At 32.0% G+C, this 19,625-nt stretch overlaps 2 protein-coding genes and 1 long non-coding RNA gene across 3 annotated transcripts; all 3 read left to right on the forward strand.

Moving 5' to 3' along the window:
* Positions 1 to 5,720: 5,720 nt before the first annotated feature.
* LOC148178665 (uncharacterized) lies at positions 5,721 to 8,100 on the forward strand. Its single transcript, XM_088029953.1, has 3 exons — positions 5,721 to 6,194; positions 7,227 to 7,285; positions 7,334 to 8,100. The coding sequence occupies exons 1-3, from the start codon at positions 6,054 to 6,056 to the stop codon at positions 7,638 to 7,640; spliced, it is 507 nt and encodes a 168-aa protein (XP_087886079.1). The 5' UTR covers positions 5,721 to 6,053; the 3' UTR covers positions 7,641 to 8,100.
* Positions 8,101 to 12,001: 3,901 nt separating this feature from the next.
* LOC148178666 (uncharacterized) lies at positions 12,002 to 12,936 on the forward strand. The gene is made up of 4 exons (XR_015769661.1): positions 12,002 to 12,083; positions 12,135 to 12,205; positions 12,551 to 12,744; positions 12,790 to 12,936. It is a non-coding gene; the product is annotated as an uncharacterized LOC148178666 (long non-coding RNA).
* Positions 12,937 to 14,093: 1,157 nt separating this feature from the next.
* Positions 14,094 to 18,840, forward strand: LOC148178667 (uncharacterized). Its single transcript, XM_088029449.1, has 7 exons — positions 14,094 to 14,254; positions 14,539 to 16,277; positions 16,463 to 16,495; positions 16,760 to 16,881; positions 16,978 to 17,007; positions 17,066 to 17,088; positions 17,130 to 18,840. The coding sequence occupies exons 1-7, from the start codon at positions 14,249 to 14,251 to the stop codon at positions 18,654 to 18,656; spliced, it is 3,480 nt and encodes a 1,159-aa protein (XP_087885575.1). The 5' UTR covers positions 14,094 to 14,248; the 3' UTR covers positions 18,657 to 18,840.
* The last annotated feature ends 785 nt before the right edge of the window (positions 18,841 to 19,625 follow it).

Raw genomic sequence — 19,625 nt, forward strand, 5'->3', positions numbered from 1 at the left:
TCAAAAATACGATAACTGTCAGAATCCATGATGCCATAGGAACAGTCAACATTTTTACCAATACGTTCACGTTGATTTTAACAGCGAGAATGAGCTTGATATATCTTGTAAAACTTGAGAGGTTTCGCCTCTTCATGTCCATCATCAGAGCTCGTTTCAGTGAGTTCAAAATCGCCCCAATAATCTTAAACCTCTGTGCGAGCTCTAGAGAAATATAACTTTGAAAAGGAAGAACTATTAGAATGGAGGTCTTCCTTATCTCGTTGTATGCCAAATTGTCGTATGACACGGTAAACTCAATAATTCCCACCAAAAATATGAGAACGTAAAAAATTGCTTGCAAGACGTTTCTCTCTTGTATCAGTAATTTTAGCTTTTTTGCGGTAATAATATCTTCAAGACCAAATTTCAGACGATTTTCAACAATGTTGATCCAAGCGTTTGTTTCAAGATGTTTGGTTTTGAACTGAAAGATATGATACAAACCGACAAGGCATGTACTGATGATAAGAAACAGATCAGTAAAATATATAAGGCATAGAAACTTATAGGAAGCTGAACAAAGTACTGGTAGATGAAAAAAATAAGTTGAGATGGGGAAACATATAACAAGCACAATAGCGCAATCAAGAATTTGAATATTCGGATAGAAACGAAAATGCGGCGTTCTTGATTGAAAAAATTTAAATCGGGAATGTTGGCAGAATCCTTTGAGGGGAAGAAGGTTCTGACAGAAATCGTAGTTTGATTGAATTAAGCAAACTACACAATTGTGGGTATTACGATATAAATGGGGTAAGTTTCTCATCGCGACGCGTGAAGAATACTAATGATATTAAACCGTAATTGCGGTATTGAAAGTAATGTAAATCCTCATTTCACACTATTAGTATAATATTCCCTAAACATAACATGCCGTTAGAAAATTAAATTTGTTGATGGTTACTAAAGGTTGTAAAAACGTATTTTGTCTGATTAAATTTTGTCACTTTCATTTTTGCTGTAGTTTTTGTAGATTCCAATTACTTAAATTTTAGTGAAAAATTTCGTTTATTTATCAAAAGCGAAACTTTTCCATTTAATTAATTTTACAACAAATTAAAAATGGTGGATGCGCCGAGTTTAACCCTTGATAACGAATTTATTTATTGTTTAATTTTTATTTCATACATAATTAATTTATTTTTACTATTTTTCAATAAATGCGAGGTGTTTAGAGAACGATCACAAAAAAATGGCGAAATATACAGAGAATAAAATATGTCACACTTTTCACTCACCTTTTTCCTCATTTTCTCCGCTCCCAGCATCAGGAAAATAGTCGCTGTAATCACCACAAACGTTCGTGTTTGCAGATCCACCACATTGCTAATATACTCCGTCTGATCTTTAAATTCCGCAACAATAAAAATATTGATTATTAAAAAAGCGATAATTTGAACTTCCCACAAGATCAAATTAAAGAATAGAGGTTTCATAAACAACTTCAAATTTTTATTCAATACCAGGACCAAGTTTTTATACCCTTTTAAGCGTTCAATCAGAGTTTTATAAGTCTTACCCGTCTCATAAATGGGATATTTAGACATTATTCTCAATTCTTTTTGCAAAGAAGTTAAAATTGTGACCACAAGTTCTATTTTCTGACTAAGAATGAATACCATATTGGCTTGAAAAATTGAAGTTAGCCCTAGAAAAATATTTCTGAAATAACTGTATTTAAAAGTGTCGTAAGAGAAGACGGATCGTGAAAATATCATGACTATAGTTGCTACCGCAAATCCTGATATAAATATAGTACCACTTACAACCAACCTTCTTATTTGATATACCGAAAGGAGAGATTTAAAACCGTATTTTCTTCTATTTTCTACTATTAAAACCCAACCGCTAATTTCCTGAATTTGAATTTTTATTGTGGTCATGTCTAGACAGAAAACGACAAATCCAACGGTTGGGAAAAGCAAATCCTCAACCATAACAAGGCCCAAAAGTAAATTAGAGCGATGAAACAGCACAAGAAGATAAAAATGAGTGTATAGTGGAAAAATCATGGATATGAAAATAACAAAGTTGATGAAAAGAACAATCTTTGATATTCCTACTTCAGGTCTAAGAGAATGACACGAAAAAGAGTGCGCACATTTTATTCTGAGTGGAAACAACAAATGAAGAAGTGTTAACTTCGAGCGCAAAGCACAACACACGCAATTATCGGCCGACATGTTCCAACTGAATCAACTTAATAATTGCAGTTGTAGTAATCAATAAAAAAACACTTACCGCTTTTTCCTGGCGCTGAATAGTGTGCATCATTGCTACCATTCCAAACATGATCATTGCGGTTCTTAGTTGAAACAGACCGACAGAAGATCCCATCACCATAAGATAGAACGTTACTATAAAAATCACAACGCTCAAAAAAATCCAAATCAGCTTCAGCGGATTTAAAAAGTCATTCAACTTCTTGTAGTTTTGGTTGAAGAGAAGCCAGAACTTGAGGTAGCGTTCAATATCAAAGTGAAGATTGGTCTCTCCATTATATGCTCTTTCTTTAAATTTTTTGCAGATTGATAGGTTTAGACTGGTAGTGATACGCAGTAACAACCAAGACAGTTGTACGTATTGAAATGAAATATTAAACTGTGTTATAACACTCAAGTAAATTGAAGCAATATAAGTCCAAGGAACGGCCGTGGTAATAAAAACATACGTGCAAATGAATAAAACATCAACCAATATTAGGCAAAGAACCAAGACCAAGTTTCGCTTCTTCATTTTTTTGCTGCATGCTTCACAAATGATATTAATAATCCCGTAACGTTTGCGATCTTCAACCAAACAAGCCCAGTTATTCCATTCCTCAACCCTCGTCTTATGCTTCACCAGGAAAAGAAAGGCCATGATCAAACCCATTATAGCAAAAATTTGGTCACCCCAATGTTGAAAACACACCAACTCCTTCTTTACACTATCGCATTCTTGAACAAGCTGATATGTGTAAGAAAAAGTTACTCCGGCAAAAAATAACACGAATATTACATCGAGGACATACCAAAGTTTGGAAGTTGCGAATTTTTGCCCCACAGAAAAGTTGCGCTTTCTGTGGGGGCAAAAGCACGAAATGGGAGTTATAAAATGACCGATAAGTAGAGTGTGGTAGATAATACACACGACGCAATTTTTTGTCGACTCGCACTGTCTGGGGACACAACGCGAGATAAACTTGCGTATCGATAACATTGTTGTGGGTTTTAAGCTCGAATAGTCACTGATCAACTGCGTGTTTATTTTCTAAAAGCGAAAGTAATTAGATCTCGAGGGATGACATAAAATTTTACAATTAGATAAATAGAGAAGCTCGTGGCGTTGAAAATAGTGTTTGATTAAAAGTGTGGGGATAAGCGTGTGTCTGGGAAAAGTTATTTTCGTAATTAATTGAGAGGAAAATGAAATTGGTAATAATTAGTAATTATATTTGAAGATGAGAGGCGTTTCATTTCGAGGAAATTCTACGCTTTTCGTTCCTGAAAGTAATAAATTAATGTTAATCATGCCACTTAAATTGAGTAAGTATTATTTATTGGCATAAGGGTCACTGGCCGTACAACATTATGATTATTGATTTTAAAGTCAAAAATTCGGAATTTTAGAAACGCTTACATACCTATAAACGAATTCTCTTGCAGCTGTTGTTGGGAAATTCAAAAGGAAATGAATCACCTCAGCGAATAAATTTCTTAGTGATTAATTTGCTGTGTTTCAAATAGTCGTTAATTCCGTACAGTCAACAGAGAATTTACACTTCAGCAAAAGCAATAGCTTTGAGAAATGTGGAAAAGAAGAGAAATCCAAATCGTGATAAGAGAAATGTGACTTTCTGGTTTTAACAATTGACAAAAGATAACATCAAATTTAAGTGTGTAAGCAAGTGGACCATCTTAGGAATGAATGGCAGCTTTACTATAGCTGCAAGACAAATTTAAGTTTCATAATTTTTCATATGAGAAAAAGTTATCTTTGAAAGATTTGAAGTCGTTTGTAAAATAATTCTACTTTAGAAAAAAATATGTGCAAACATTATATCAGAATTTAATCATTAAATATGAAACAACATGTTGAAATATTCAGTTTGATAATTTGAACAAAACTTTGGATTTTTACTTGATTCAAATTTTCACTGCCTAAAAACCTGATCGCACGTCCCCCACTTTACCTTATATCTTGAGAACCAAAGTTTGAATGCCTAACGTTTTTATTTTTTATTAAAATTAGTTAAGATAGAGTAATGATAAATTAACTCAAATAGTGTATTAATGGTGTATGTAAGTAAATAAAGACGAATTTTATTTACGAAAAAATAGTTCAGCGTACGAGGATTCCCCTGTTTTTGAGTGGATAAAATTGTTTGTGTGAATATATCACACATTTTTTTTTACATTTTGTAGGATTTTGTAATTTATTGGGCTAGTTAAAAGTAGTAAATTCTGCAAATTTAATTCTTTTTAATTATTTAACAGTTACAAAATTTAATAAAAAATTGGAGAAATAAAAATTTCTAAAAATTCTATTTCATGCTCAAAAAATTTTGTTAATGAGCACAGTTGATATAATAATCAAAAATAGTAAAACCTCTAGTTTTCCTGTTTTATGACGGATTTAAATTTTTCTGGCAATTGGATTATGCGACTGTAGTTTCGTTCAAATCATCTTGTGGAACGATGTCTTTTGTTATTTATCATTTCAAACACACTTTCTGAAATCGGCACATTATGTAGTAAGAATTGGAAAAATAAATTGGCTTTGCTTCGTGCGCTTTTTTGTGGATAAAATTCGTCTTTATTCACTTATACCATAAACAAGTATTAGATATCATTATTTATTGATTGATTCATGCTTAATTAACCTAAAAGTTATTGCCTCAGAAATATTCACCTTCCCTGCGTTTAATTGCTAGGGTAATTAATTACTGTAAAATAAAAATTATGCTAAAGATAAGCGATATGATTCTTTTCTTTTCAGTTTACCGTAAATAATTGTATTGATGTAAAAGTACGATAAAAATCGTGCGTCTAGTTTAAAGAGCATGCAGACCAACTCGGAAATCATAATAGGAAATAACTATTTTTATTAGGATGTGAAAATAAGAAACTGTTTCCTAATTTCTCTTAAATGAAAAATACTTTTCCTAACGTTTATTGTTTTTGGGTGTACCCCAAAACCCACTTTTCGGCACTCTCATGCTCATTAACATTTTCTCTTTACGAGTTCACCATCTGTCAGAAATCAAAGAAAAACGGTTCTAAGATAATTTGAATAATTATATAGCCATTTTAAAAAGCACATGTCACCTTCTCAAATCACGATTTACATTTTAAAACAATTTGCAGTGTAATTGGACTTGAATACATTTCCTATTATGCTTCGCTACCCATGGTAATGACCGCGAAGAAAACAATAATAAAATATTTCTTGCGCCGGTAGAATAAAGACTTAATTAGCATTGCGATAACGGCATAATTGCCGCAATTATTTCTGAAAATTACTCGCGATCACTGTCACTCTCACTCTCTATATGTACACCGATATTTTCATATGTCAATGGACGTTAAAGAATTCTTTGTTTTAGATCTAAAGAGTCATTCCACTTGTAGAAATTTTTCTGATCGACACACGTCCAGCCATTTATTGCTATAAGTTTCAATTATCTATACAGAGAAAGTGCACCCATCTTACAAAGAAAATGCCAAAAAAGAAGCTCAATAACGACTCTTCCGTAATTCTTCACTTTCCCGACAATTTTTGAACAGCTTACCATCTGTCGAACTGGATCAATGTCAAGTTCAAAAATCAAGTGAAACCAAGGCCTCAATTGCTTACAATTAGTTTTTGTCACGTGACACGGATTCGTGTCCTTGATGACATGGATGGGACAATGTTAGGCCTAATCTTCCATACAACAACGGGACTTTCTCGGATGGACAATTATGTGGGCTGGGACAATGCAAAATACATTTTTAATAGAAGTGCGTCGGGTTGTGAGGCTGTTTTAGATGTTCGTTTTTCCATTTAACCCCACTTTCGATAAAATTATAAATAAGAGTATGAAAGTCGCACGGAGACTGATAGATAGAACTCGCTTTTCAGGGATAAGTGTTGTTGGTTTTGGGCAAAGAAAAATGGTGCTGATTAAGGTAGGCAATCTTTTTTTTTATTTTGGTATTAGTCTAATTTAATCATTATTATAAATTAATTTCTTAAGGTACTATTATTATTTTTAAACAATTTTTAGCGACTTTAGAATTATTAACAATAATTTTAAGATGTGATGGGACTTGGATATATCAGATTGTATTTTAGATTTATTAAGATAATTTTAATAATTGTTAGGAATGCGATGGTATTTTAAAAATAAATATATTGAGTTTATTCTCATTAATTATAATTAATATCATTATTAATTCAAATGTCATTGTTTATTTACAATTATTATAAATTAAATTTTTATGAAGGGGAGTCAGCTTACACCAAGAATTGGTATGGCGTTATAAGAAAATAATAAGAAAATTAGTTTTTGATATTTTAGTTTAGTGACTGGCCGGTGACCCAAAGTTAGAAAAACTCAAAACTTTGTGTCACTGATTGTAGTCATAAAAAAGATTTGCAACTTTATGTGGTTTAGTTTTTTTTAGATTCTCCACATTTTGTAGTTTTATTTTTCGATATAAAAACATTTAAGTTTCAAAAAGTGTTTTAATCTAATTAAAAAGTAGCATTAGGTATCATTAGATATTATTATCATTTGTTGCTAATTTTTCAATTGCATACGTAAAACATTCGGAATTTGGATAATTTGTCATGATAAATTAATTAATGTAATTCCAAATCTTGATGATATAAATTAGTTTCAAATTTCTGTGTGTAACGCGACTAGTCCGAGCTAAATCTAAATTTCTTATCTTTTCTAAATTTAATTTACTGGTACATCATTCTTTATTGTCTATCCATCTATTCACATAAAAACCGTGTCAGATCTCATTTACCACTTAAAGCGGTATTGAAAGCTTCTGTTCCTCCATCTATTATTTCTAATATTCGAATAAAAACTCTTCAGTCAATTGATAGATTTAATACAATATCTATCGGAGAAAGTCCTCCAAAAAAAATACGAAGAAAATCAAACAATTTACAATACATTACACCACTAACTTTCATCTTCTTTCCAGGTCGGTATCTTAATGATCATCGCAACAACATTAGACACATGTTCCGGGGGCCATCATCAGTAAGTACTACTAATAAAATAAACTCGAGCTAAATGCATAACTTTCAGTGTCCACCATCGCATACACGTTCCCACAAAAATTAAAACCATCTACCACACCAAAATCATCAAAGTCCCCGAACACCATCATTACATCACTGAAAAGGAAAAACCACATTTAGTTAAAGTACCAGAACATCATCACTATTTCCATGAGAAAGAAAAAGAGCATGGTGCAGATTTGTACGACTACCACAAAAAAGACGACGACGATGATTATTTACCGGATCTTGAGAATGATCATCGTGGTTATGGTAGTCATAATATTTACAAGAAGCACGCTCCAACGCGGCGACAGAAAAAAAGGAAACATTAGAGGAAGGAAGAAGAAAAATCTTGTTTAATTTATGTTGTTGTTGTTACCCTAGTTGTAGTTTAATTACAGGTAGTACATGCGGTACTTTTGTTGTATAGACAACCAGTTTTACAAAGAGAAAGTGTAATGTTCTTTTGGTATCAGATCTGCAAGATGTTCATGAAAGTTGCATAAACCAATAAATGCAGTTAAGATTACTGCTTTCACTAAACCGTGACCTTACAGTCCGTGAAATTATGCAAATGTTCAGTAAAAAATCAATGTTGTTGAACGATCTACTTTTTTTTATTAAATTTAATATAAATTGCACTATAGAGAGCGGAGATTTAAGTCTTAATAATAATGATAAGTCATCACCAAATAATTGTTACGTTGTTTTATGTATTTGTTGTTTTTACTTGTTATTAAATTACAAAAATCTAAAAAATGTATATTTTATATTGTTTTATTTGTATAACAACACACGTACTTTATTTATTAATGTGCCACTAATAACAACATTTTTCTCTGTATTTATTTTAGTTTTGTATTTAAAATAAATCATATTAGGGTTACAGAGATACAAGATATCATATTTTATTTTGAGGGGTCGCCGTCGGATCTAACAATTAACTAATTTTTTCTAACATTTTTTACATATGACGAAGAAATTCATTGTTTCAATTAGTTTATTGGTAAAATGTAAACTAATTTTTCAAATAATGTGCTACATTGTTGTTAATACTCACAAGAGAAATTAATTTTTCGAGTAATGAAATGGTGGATGCGCCGGGGCAAATCATTTCAATGTCTATCTAGGTTGATGATATTTTAAATGTGAATAATTTACCCGCTTATTTAGTAAAACATGTAATAATTTATGTAACGCCAATTTTTGTTTAATGTTGGCATCTGAATCAAGTTCTCTGCCATTCCTCAAATAATATCATTGACAAACCAACTGTTACCTAAATATACAGAATGTCCCCGAACTCGCGCCTCAGAAAAAAAGGGTTTATGGAGGCAACAATTTTAAACCAAAATTTTAAAACTATAATTTATTAACTCAAAAATTAATCGAGATAAGACGAGTAAACAGTAGCCAATCCCGAAGCTGAACAGAATTTGAAAATCGGTAACTATGGACACAGACTCTCATCCATTGGTTAGATGAAGATTGGGCTCTGGTTACCTAGGAAATTGGAATGATCTTTTACTCCACTTCTCGAATAAGCTTTCGGGATTGCTCTCTGGGGCGCGAGTTCTGAGACATCTATAGATATGTATGTCATTTTTAAGATTATAAACGAAATACATTCTCCACATTGAAAAAAGATTTAAGGATGTATATTGTTTCAAAAGTTGCGGATGACAACAACGTCATTAAACTTCCAAAATCCTTTAATTTTAAAAATAAAAAATTTACATACTCTTATGGATAGTTGACAAGGCTCTACAATACAATCTGACGTCAAATTTGTTTTTTATTACTAATAGTAGGGCGTAGCGAAGGACGCCTAGGAAACGTAGGTTTGACGATTTTCGAGTTTTTGTGAAAATAAATATGTATAACTAAGTTTTGTTAAAAATATCACAATTTTTATTTAAAATGTCCAAAATGTGTTAAAAATTTAAGGAAAAAATACTGTTTTTCAAGCTAGTTTACAAACTCATGACGTTAGATTCTACGTTTACACCAAACTCTCAACAACTGAAAAATCATTTATTATATACTTTAAGTGGGTGTATACGTAATTTCCAAATGTCACGTCATGAGTTTGAATACTAATTTGCTAAAAACGCGTTTTTTCCTTAAATTTAAAATAAAATCTAAAAATTATATTTACAGTCGATATGTGTGTACAAATAATAGTATAAATTTGCAATTATTTTTACCAAAACCCGAAAATGACTGAAAATTGCAATTTTTACGCATAACGTCAGTGATAAAAACAACATTTTTCATCAGATCTTAGAGCTTGAATAACAGTAAGCGTAATCAAATTTTCAAAATTTTATATTATAGACAATCGGGACGATCACCAGTAGTGCCTGTCTTTGCAGAAGTAGAATAATAGCAAAAATAAACGTATTTGAATTTTAAACAACCAAAAAACTCACGTGCAGAGATTTTTTGTTTGAAATAATTATAATATTCTCCTAGATGTTGCTTTGGGAACACTTACGTCTTCAAACAAATTTGTGGAAAAAAAAATATTATTAATAAGAAAAGAATCACTACTCACCGACACTGAAAACATCGAAATTTTTATTTTGTTCTATAACTCAAAAAATGTCCAAGTGTCCAAAAATTTGTGAAGCAATTTTATTTAGTGGTAGGTAACGGTTACGGCTAAAGAGTAATGGCTAATCAAGGAAGGTAAACTATCTTGGAATCTGTAATAATTTTTATTTTTTTCGTTTTATTTAAAGATACAAAGCTTTAAAATCGTCAAATAAAATTCATTGAATTCAATTTTGAATTCTGCGACAATCCAAGTGGTCTTTTGCCCAAAAGGGTAATTTCTCAAATCTCTGGCGTCAATAAAAGAAAGAAAATTTTCAATAAAAGTTCAAAATTACCATAATTTTAAATAATACAAACATGTAACACAGTTGGTTACAAATAAAGCCTTCGAGCTTTTAAACGGTTAACTAAACCAGAAAAAACTTTGAAACACAACTTTTCACGGCGACCTTCATCTACAACTAAAAACCATTTCTCATACTTCCTTGAATACAACTGTTTGGCAAACGTAGAAACAAACTAAATACTCTCTGATAAATCAATTGTGCTAAAAGAGACTGGAGATTTGACAATCTACACAATTTTGCTAACTTCACTTTAGTATTAGCGTTATTAAAATTAATTGGTAAAACTATGCTAATCTAACAGTTTTCTTGCTAAAATGTTGACCCACATTTACTCAAGTATTGTATAATAAACCCATAATTAAAATTTCAAGAGAAAATCATTAAAATATCCATTTGAATTTATTAAAGTTACGACTAGGTATAACTGATTTTTCTTCATAACATGTTCGCTAAACTTTACATCATCAGTTCGAACCTGTGCAGTTACTCAGTCTATAGCAACAAACCACTTCAGAACCAAATGAATCTTACAACAGCCCTTGCGTGCGTACCACAATGACACAGTCCCAAAACTTCCTCTGTTCTTGGTGGCCCATTACTCCCATTACGTCCAATTTTACGCTCACAATCTGTTCCGTTTGCTTTCCATTTGTTGGAAACTCGGAAGTCTGGCGTAACCAACCAGTTTAAAAAATCCCACGGAATGTCACCGAGTTTTGTGATTCCACGAGCCGCTTTCACGATCGATAAGTTCGCGATTATAATTAACATTCAAATGGTAGTCTCGCCACACTTTTATTTAGGAAGTGCCCTTGACTGCTAATTAGACGCATGAATGAAATGTCTGATCACTCGTGCGATAAATTGATCTAATTCTTATTGCCGAAGATTACGAGAATTACGTAAATAGAAGTATGGAAACTTTTCAGAACACCGGAGTAAATAAATTTTCAAAATGGTGTTGTTTCATAAGTTATGCTAATTTATAGTAGAAAGGTGACCGGTGCTGTAAAGGGTCGCGACCTGTCATTATGTAATGTTTTTTAAGTTTGATCTAGAGGAATCAGGTCGGGGGGTACTGGTGGTGTGGAAAAATTTAATTCTAAGCACGGCGGAATTTTTATGGATCATTAGACGATGATGGGATTGTTTCATAAGGCTTTCTTAAGATCTTGCGACAAAATTGATAGCCAATATAACACTGTCACATTCACATAAGGTAAAAGCACATTTCTAAAATTGTCAATGAGTGGAAAATTTACAAGAACCAAGGAAAAGTAAATAAACAATCTAATTTAACTAATTTCAATAAATCACATCTGTTTTTGAAATTATAAATAAAAATTTTAATACACAGGTATTTCAAACGAACTGCGAGGAATTAATTTTGTCTTCTTTAAAATACGTTAATTGATAATTGAAAGTTTCGACATTATAGCCTTCATCATCAGTCAGCACGATAGTTGATCATAAACAATTCTGTCTAGATTACAATACAAATTATATCGCCAATAAACATTTATTTGCTTTTTAAACTCTTGTACGGAAGCCAAGCTATCATCAATCACTGTACTTAAAATTCTATTCATTACCACGAAATGTGTTTGCAATACTTGCTGCGATCCATATAAACTATATTACCACACATGGATGGACTCTCACCAAAACGTTTAACATTATTACTATTCCAAACTGGAGGGATGTGTTTCTTGTGTTATTTCCTTTTTATGTAATCATATTCGATAACAGTAGGGCTGGGTAGAAGGGGCCCACACCTCTATATATATCCGATGACCCCCACAGAATGGTCATAGTGGTCTAGTGACTTTGTGAAACTCCAAACAAGAAATGGCTTTCATGAAATACATCGTAAGTCACACGTGTAGTGATATTTCCCCGAAATAATACTTTCGATTTCAGTTCGTCTTGGTTGCTGTCGTTTTGGCGATGGCCTGTGCTGCTCCTGCACCTGGAGGATGGCATGGACACCAGTAAGTAGTGTTTATATTACGTAATTTTTGCACATTTTTAAGATAGATTTTCCGACCTCATTAAAAACGTAAAAATTTTCTATTCTAATCCCATAACATGTCGTCATAAATTACTCATCCGGATCGAAATACTTTCTCCATATGTTAATGTTACCATTTATTAACACGATTTTTCCTCCATGTGCTAAAACCAGCATTATCAAAAGCATTAACCGTGAAAGTGCAAGTAAACATCCGCAAATTCTTGCAATCAACAAAACTAAAAGTATCTTAAATAGTTTGGTAACATGTTTTAGCTTTTAACATCTCTCATCAAAAAAGATGATATAATCTCAACATTTTTAGTGAGCACGTCGTCATCCACGTGCCTCACCATGTCCATACCGTTCATCACCATCACGTGAAAAAAATTCATGTGCCAGTACCAGTCGTGAAGAAGATCTACGTTCATGAAGAGCCCCATATCCATCATGATCACCATGATCATGATTTTCATCATCATCCTTGGTGGTAAAATATCCAAAGTCACTCCATTATAGGTATAAAAACGACTTTCTCTGGTGTTATCTAACAGTATTTTTCAGTTATGTCCCATGGACAACGTCACGGAAAATGCAAAAAGTTTCGATAAGATAGTTTTGTAGTTCCACGACTTTTGTTAATACTACGCTTGCTGTTGATAGTCAATTGTACAATTTTTACAAGTAATAAAAATAGATTTTTGTATTAAACTTGGTAGTTTTATTAGAGTGAATGAAAATTACGCCATTTGACAACCGGAAGAAGTAAAGTTATTTCTGAAGTTAAATTGCTTTCTGCTGATTTTCAATTTAAATTAAAAACCCGCTCTGTTACATCAGATCAAAGTCCATAAAGATTCTTAAAAAAATATTTTGCTGAATTTTAGTCGGTTCATACCTATCTACACCATAATTATTATACATTGTCTTCAGTTTACACTTTTAAGTAAAAATTTGCAAACTTGTCCGGCGCCTGAGAACTCGTTTTCTAATTTTAAGATGCGTGCAGCAAAATTTATGTCTTATAAAACTTGAATTTAAATATACATACACATTAATGTTTTAAACATTTTCAAAGTGCAAGAAAGTCATAAAGGTATTTTTTGAGCCAAAAATTGTTTCATTTCTCGTCGAAATTCTTGACTAACCATACCAATTAATTCTTAAATTTATTCAATGGTTGATTTAATTAATTATTTATTAATACTTTTTTAATACAGTCTAGAATAGTAGAAAATAGCACATTTTTAAAAATATCTTTAATTTAATAAAAAAAAATTGGAAAATTCTCTTCTAAATTTGTTTACTGGTGTTATTCGAGTTCTTTTTATTACCAAGAATTTCATGGTTATCTTCTTGAGGTTTAAATGATAATAATAAACGTCCAAGATTAATGACTAAAAATATTACTTCAATGGTTGATTTAATTAATTATTTATTAATACTTTTTTAATACAGTCTAGAATAGTAGAAAATAGCACATTTTTAAAAATATCTTTAATTTAATAAAAAAAAATTGGCAAATTTTCTTCTAAATTTGTTTACTGGTGTTATTCGAGTTCTTTTTATTACCAAGAATTTCATGGTTATCTTCTTGAGGTTTAAATGATAATAATAAACGTCCAAGATTAATGACTAAAAATAACCTCATAATGATAACAAAGAATGACTAAGTTCTTTTGCTTGTAAATTTAGCTAATTTCTAAGTAAATAAAAATTATTCTACAAATTAAACGTTATACACACATTTTTCATATTTTAATAAGATAAGAGCCACTACTTCTGGGTAAAATTTTAAATGATAAGGGACGTAACTGGAAGATCCGAACATGGAAAATACGTTGATTGTTTTTGCGTTCTTTAAAATGAAACGGCATGGAGAAGATAAGGCAGTGCGTTCAAAACTATCTAATAATAATAATTAATTCAAACTAGGATGCCAATACTTGTATATCTATTTTCAGTGACACTGTGTTAACACCCAATCAATTTAAGTGTCGAAACGTGCAACGACTCCTCCAATATGCTTGTGAGTAAAAGATCGATTTATTAATTTTAATTTTGCAACGGGGGCAAGGTCAAGACTCAATTACCGTTTTAAATAATTTTTATTAATTTAAAGTTACTAAAATTTAATTTTTCCAATTTGTATTTTAAACATTTCCAAGTTGCTATGAAAAAAAGCTATTTCGAAATCTTTAAAATCGGGGGTTTTCACAAACAAGAATTTTTTTTCTTTTTTACTCTTACTTTTATCGGTTACATCTATGTATTTATTTTTTGATATAACTAAGTACATTTTCTTATTTTCAGAGAAACTTTTGGTTTCTTCTTCTAGCCCTCCTAGTTCAACAAGCCCTCTCAGAATTCGCCTGTGAAAATCGCACCGAAACTGACTCTAGCTCTTGTGACACCGAACTGCTATGTTACTACGACGAAGCGCATCAAGCCAGGAAAGATTACTTCAGATACTGTAGATGCCGAATTATCATTCATGAACTCCCTCTTCCACTTAACACCTTGACGTACAACGCCTTCTACAACATTTGTGCAGAACATCAAAACAATTTGAAAGAACTATGGCTGTTAGAAACCGAATTAGAATATTTTGACAATGCGATTTTTCAAAAGTATCCGAACTTGAAATATTTGAAGTTGGCACATAATCAAATGCGATTAAATTTTTCTGAAGAAGCGAGAAGACTAACATCACTAGACATAAGTCACAACGAACTAAACATGGTGGAACCTGAAACGTTACAAAATCTGAAATCGCTGAAGATGGTAAATATATCCCACAACAGATTAGAAAAAGTAAATTTTTGTTTTAAAAATTTGACGGAATTAGAAGAAATTTATTTGAATCATAATTTCATCAAAGAAATTGGTGACGATTTTGACCATCTGCACAAACTAAGAGTATTGAATTTAGCACACAATTTGCTAAATGTCATAGATTCCCACCTCTTTCTTCTTAATTTGCAAGAGTTGTATTTAAACAACAATGAACTTACGAGTATTAATCGACCTCAGTTTGTAAAGTTACCGCAATTACGAATATTGAACCTCGATAACAACCTGCTTACAGCACTAGGAGACCATTATGAGTTTGAAAAATTGGAAGAATTGCGTTCCGGTAATAATCACATTAAACAACTTAACAAAAATGTCGTGAGCAAACTACCTAACTTGAAAATTTTGGATGTTTCAAAGAACGAAATTAAGAATATTGAAGCTAACACGTTTCCAGATACTAATATGTTAAAGTTTGTAGACATCAGCTCCAATCAACTTTCATCCATCAATGGTAACAACTTTGTCAATTTTAGAAACGTATCACATTTAAATCTTAACAACAATTTCCTTACTGAAAATGTCATCAGTTGCAAAAATCTTCAACACCTGGAGCAAATTAACATCCTGAAGCTGTCTGAAAACCAGATAACAAGAATCTTCAATTGCACGTTCAACAAACTGAAGAAATTATCAAAGTTATCATTATTGGCAAACCAGTTGGAAACAATTCCTCCAGGAGCTTTCTCCGCTCTGAACAGATTGCAAGAAGTGAACCTAGCGCACAACCAGATTAAAGAAATTCCAATTGGAACTTTCGACAACAACATAGAACTCAGATCATTAAATATTTCTGATAACAAACTCACGAACTTTGATCCGAATATTTTAAATAATAATCCCAAAATCACTAGTTTTGACATCACAAAAAACGATCTAGATGAGATAAACTTAGAAGAATTAAAAAACAAATTACCTGGACTAGAAATACTGGGTCTTGATAAGAATTTGATCAAGTGTGATAAGTACAGTCACGTCTTGGATTATTTTGAAGAAAGCAGTGTGGTTTTACAGAGTTGTCCATCAAGAGCAGACTGTTGTAACAACAGTGGATATAGTGGTAAAATGGTGACTGTTATTGTAGTTTCAGTAGCAGTTGGTGTTCTTGCTATAATTGGACTAATTACATTAATTTGTAAGCTTTGTGTTACGAAAGACACCGCTCCAATACAATTAATTCCGATATTGCAACATTCTTAGTCGTGTGGGATTTCATGTGTTCAAATGTGATATTGATAAGAATAAGTTAATTTTGCAAAAAACGCTAATTAAGTACATAGATTGTATTATCAAGGCCACAAGATTGTCGAATTTCCTGTGTTATCGACAAGACTCAAAAAACTAGAACTGATAAATTTATATTTTTTTAATTTATTATTATTAGTTATGAAACCATGTCTTATTTCTTTTTAAAAATGTTATTTGCAATTAAAATAATTTCAATTAAATTACCTGCTTTAACCATGTTCGGTAAATTTACAATATGTACCTAATTAAATTATTGTGCTTTGAATAATTCTCGTGCAAAACCTAATTATGCAACCAATAATACCCGATAAAGAAACAGCGTAAAATTTACTACATAAATTCAAACTTGCCGCAAAATTTTGAATAAAATTAAGTTTTCACTTGATAATTCCTTATTTTACTAACCTAAAGTCTTATAATTTCCGATTTATAGGCTGACTTCAGCTATGACTGATGTATCTAATTTAAGTCTAATTAATAATTATATAACGCACACTGCGGCTTTTTCTGTAAATAAAGTCTTGATTATGATCGTATTCAAACAGAAAGGATGTGGTTGTCACTATCAAAACACTTGACTGCATTGTGTATTATTCCACGTTTTCATTATAACATTTTATTCATTACCGTTCCACTGAAAGTCAAGTTTAGTGTGTAAATCAAAACATATTAATAATGACAGTAAGTAATTAAAACCTTTTAATTATGTGATTAAGTATTTTGGACATGTCATTGAAAGCGCTCATTAATTGCATATTATCGGCAAGAGAAATTATTCGCAATACTTACACTGGTACTTTCAGACGTCTTTTTGGCTCCTCATTCTCGCTTTTCTGGTTCCACAAGTTCTCTCAGAATTCGAATGTACTTCCTACAACAAAACTGTCTCTCCTGGATCTTGTAACACCGAGCTACAGTGTTATTTCGATGAAGCGTACTTAGACAGAAAAAATTACTTCAGATACTGCAGATGTAGAATCATTATTCAAGAACTTCCGATTCCTGATAACTACTTGAGATATAACGTTTTTTACAACATTTGTGCTGAACATAAAAATGAACTGCAAGAACTGTGGATGATCGAAGCAAACCTGGAATATATCGATTCAGTAATTTTTAAAAAGTATCCCAATTTGAGGCGTTTGAACTTGATGGGCAACGAAATGCGATTGAACTTCTCTGCAGATGCTTCAAAGCTGACATCGTTAGATGTAAGTTATAATCGTCTCCACGTGGTAGAATCTGAAAATATTAAGAACTTGAAATCGCTGAAGATGGTGAATATCTCTCACAATAAGTTAGACAAGGTTAATTTCTGCTTTCAAAATCTAAACGAGTTGGAGGAAATCTATTTAAATAACAATTTTATTACCAAGATTTTTGATGGAGAGTTCGAGCATCTTCTTAAATTAAAAGTGTTGAATTTAGCATATAATTTCATCGTTGTCTTCGGTTTGCAACTACAGAATTTGGAGGTATTAGACGTATCTAATAACGACATAAAAAACATTAAGGCAAACACTTTTTTAACAACCAGAAAGTTAACTTCTCTTGATATGAGTTCCAATAACTTAGCCACCATCGACGATAATAACTTTCCATTGTTTAGAAACGTTGAATATTTAAATCTCAACAATAACTCTCTTACTGAACAAGTTATTAATTGCGAAAATCTCCAACATTTGAAGCAAATTAACATTTTGGATCTTTCTGAAAACCAAATTTCAAAAATCTTCAATTGCACGTTCAGTAGTCTAAGAAAGCTTACCAAGTTATCACTGCTAGCGAACCGAATAGAAATGATTCCTTCCGGAGCTTTCAGTGCTTTAGTCAGACTCGAAGAGCTGGATTTAGCCCACAACCACCTCAAAGATATTTCAAGCGGAACGTTCGACAATAATTTAGAATTGAAGAAACTGAACATTTCTAGTAATGATCTAACCGAATTTGATATCCATTCGTTAGAACACAATTCTAAAATTACTCATTTCGACATTACCAAAAACAAGTTACAACACATGAATTTACAGGAGCTGAAGGACAAACTCCGGGGGTTGCAATTTTTGGATATTGACAATTATTTAGTTAGATGTGAAGAATACAGTAGCGTCTTGGATTATTTTAACCAACAAAACGTGATTTTTAAGAGTTGCCCCTCAAAAGCGTGTTGTACGTCTAGTGTTGGTGGTAAATTTGTGATAATTTTAGTAGTTGTATTGGCAATTGCTGTTCTTGCTGTAATAGTATTGATTGTGGTGCTTTGTAAAGTTTTTGTCACTAAATATGCTAATCCTATGTTATTACTGCCAATTGCGTCCAATCCAAAGTGACTTTTTGTTACAAGATAAGTCTTTGAAGGTGGGGTTTTATTGCTTGAAGTGTCCATTATTCTAAGTTTATGTGTCTTAAGATTTTACACTCAATGCATCATTAAGTGATAATTTCTACACTCAACTTGTAACATCTGCGTTAACTGTTAAGTTCATTTCTTCTAATAAATATTTGTTAAATCTTGCTCGCTTTAATAAATTAGATGAATGAATGATTTTGTTGTGTGCAAAAATATGTAAAATGTTTGATGCAGGCAACCCATTATACACAAGTGTAAACAAGTGCAGATACGCAAAAGCAGCAATTTGCAAACGACAATAACAATAATTTGCTTACAAAACATTAGAAATCGTCCTTTCTTGTATAAATATGATTACAAATTCAATTTTGTCGTTTACTATCCTCTTACAAATTCATTGTCATTGTTAGCTTTGCCATAAAATAAAGAGAAACCTAAACTTTTCAAAATAGAGTTTCGGCAAAACTTTTAATCTCAATAACCCTCCACCCTCACCCACAACCTAAAGACCTTCTGACTAATCACCAGATGTTCTCATCAAATGTCAATGTGTTCAGTTCCTGCACATCCGCCTACTACCATTACCTTTCACCTGGAACGCTAAGGTTATGACCAAGAGAAAATCCTTTCACTCATGAAGCCGCGTGACCATAAATCACAACTATTGATGCTTCAGATTTTCCGCGCTTCTTCCTTCTTCCACTTTGTCCCATGACGGACACATGTCACACGGAAGTGACCAGGTCCCAATTGCCTTCAGCATCAATTGCTTTCGTACAACTTTCCCAATTAAAACCCGAATTTGTAGAAAGCAACGGGCGCGGATTTTTGGGGATCATTTTGGTGAAATTCGGAGGGGGTTTATATTGTTTTGATGGAATTTGTTTTTGGCAAGGTTAATGCTCTTGTTAATTTGATGGAGATCAAAGATCGAGAGTTGTTTTAATGT

Source organism: Gnatocerus cornutus, chromosome 2 (assembly GCF_029298725.1).
Source record: "Gnatocerus cornutus isolate USDA-ARS CGAHR chromosome 2, icGnaCorn1.1, whole genome shotgun sequence".
Lineage (NCBI taxonomy): Eukaryota > Metazoa > Arthropoda > Insecta > Coleoptera > Tenebrionidae > Gnatocerus > Gnatocerus cornutus.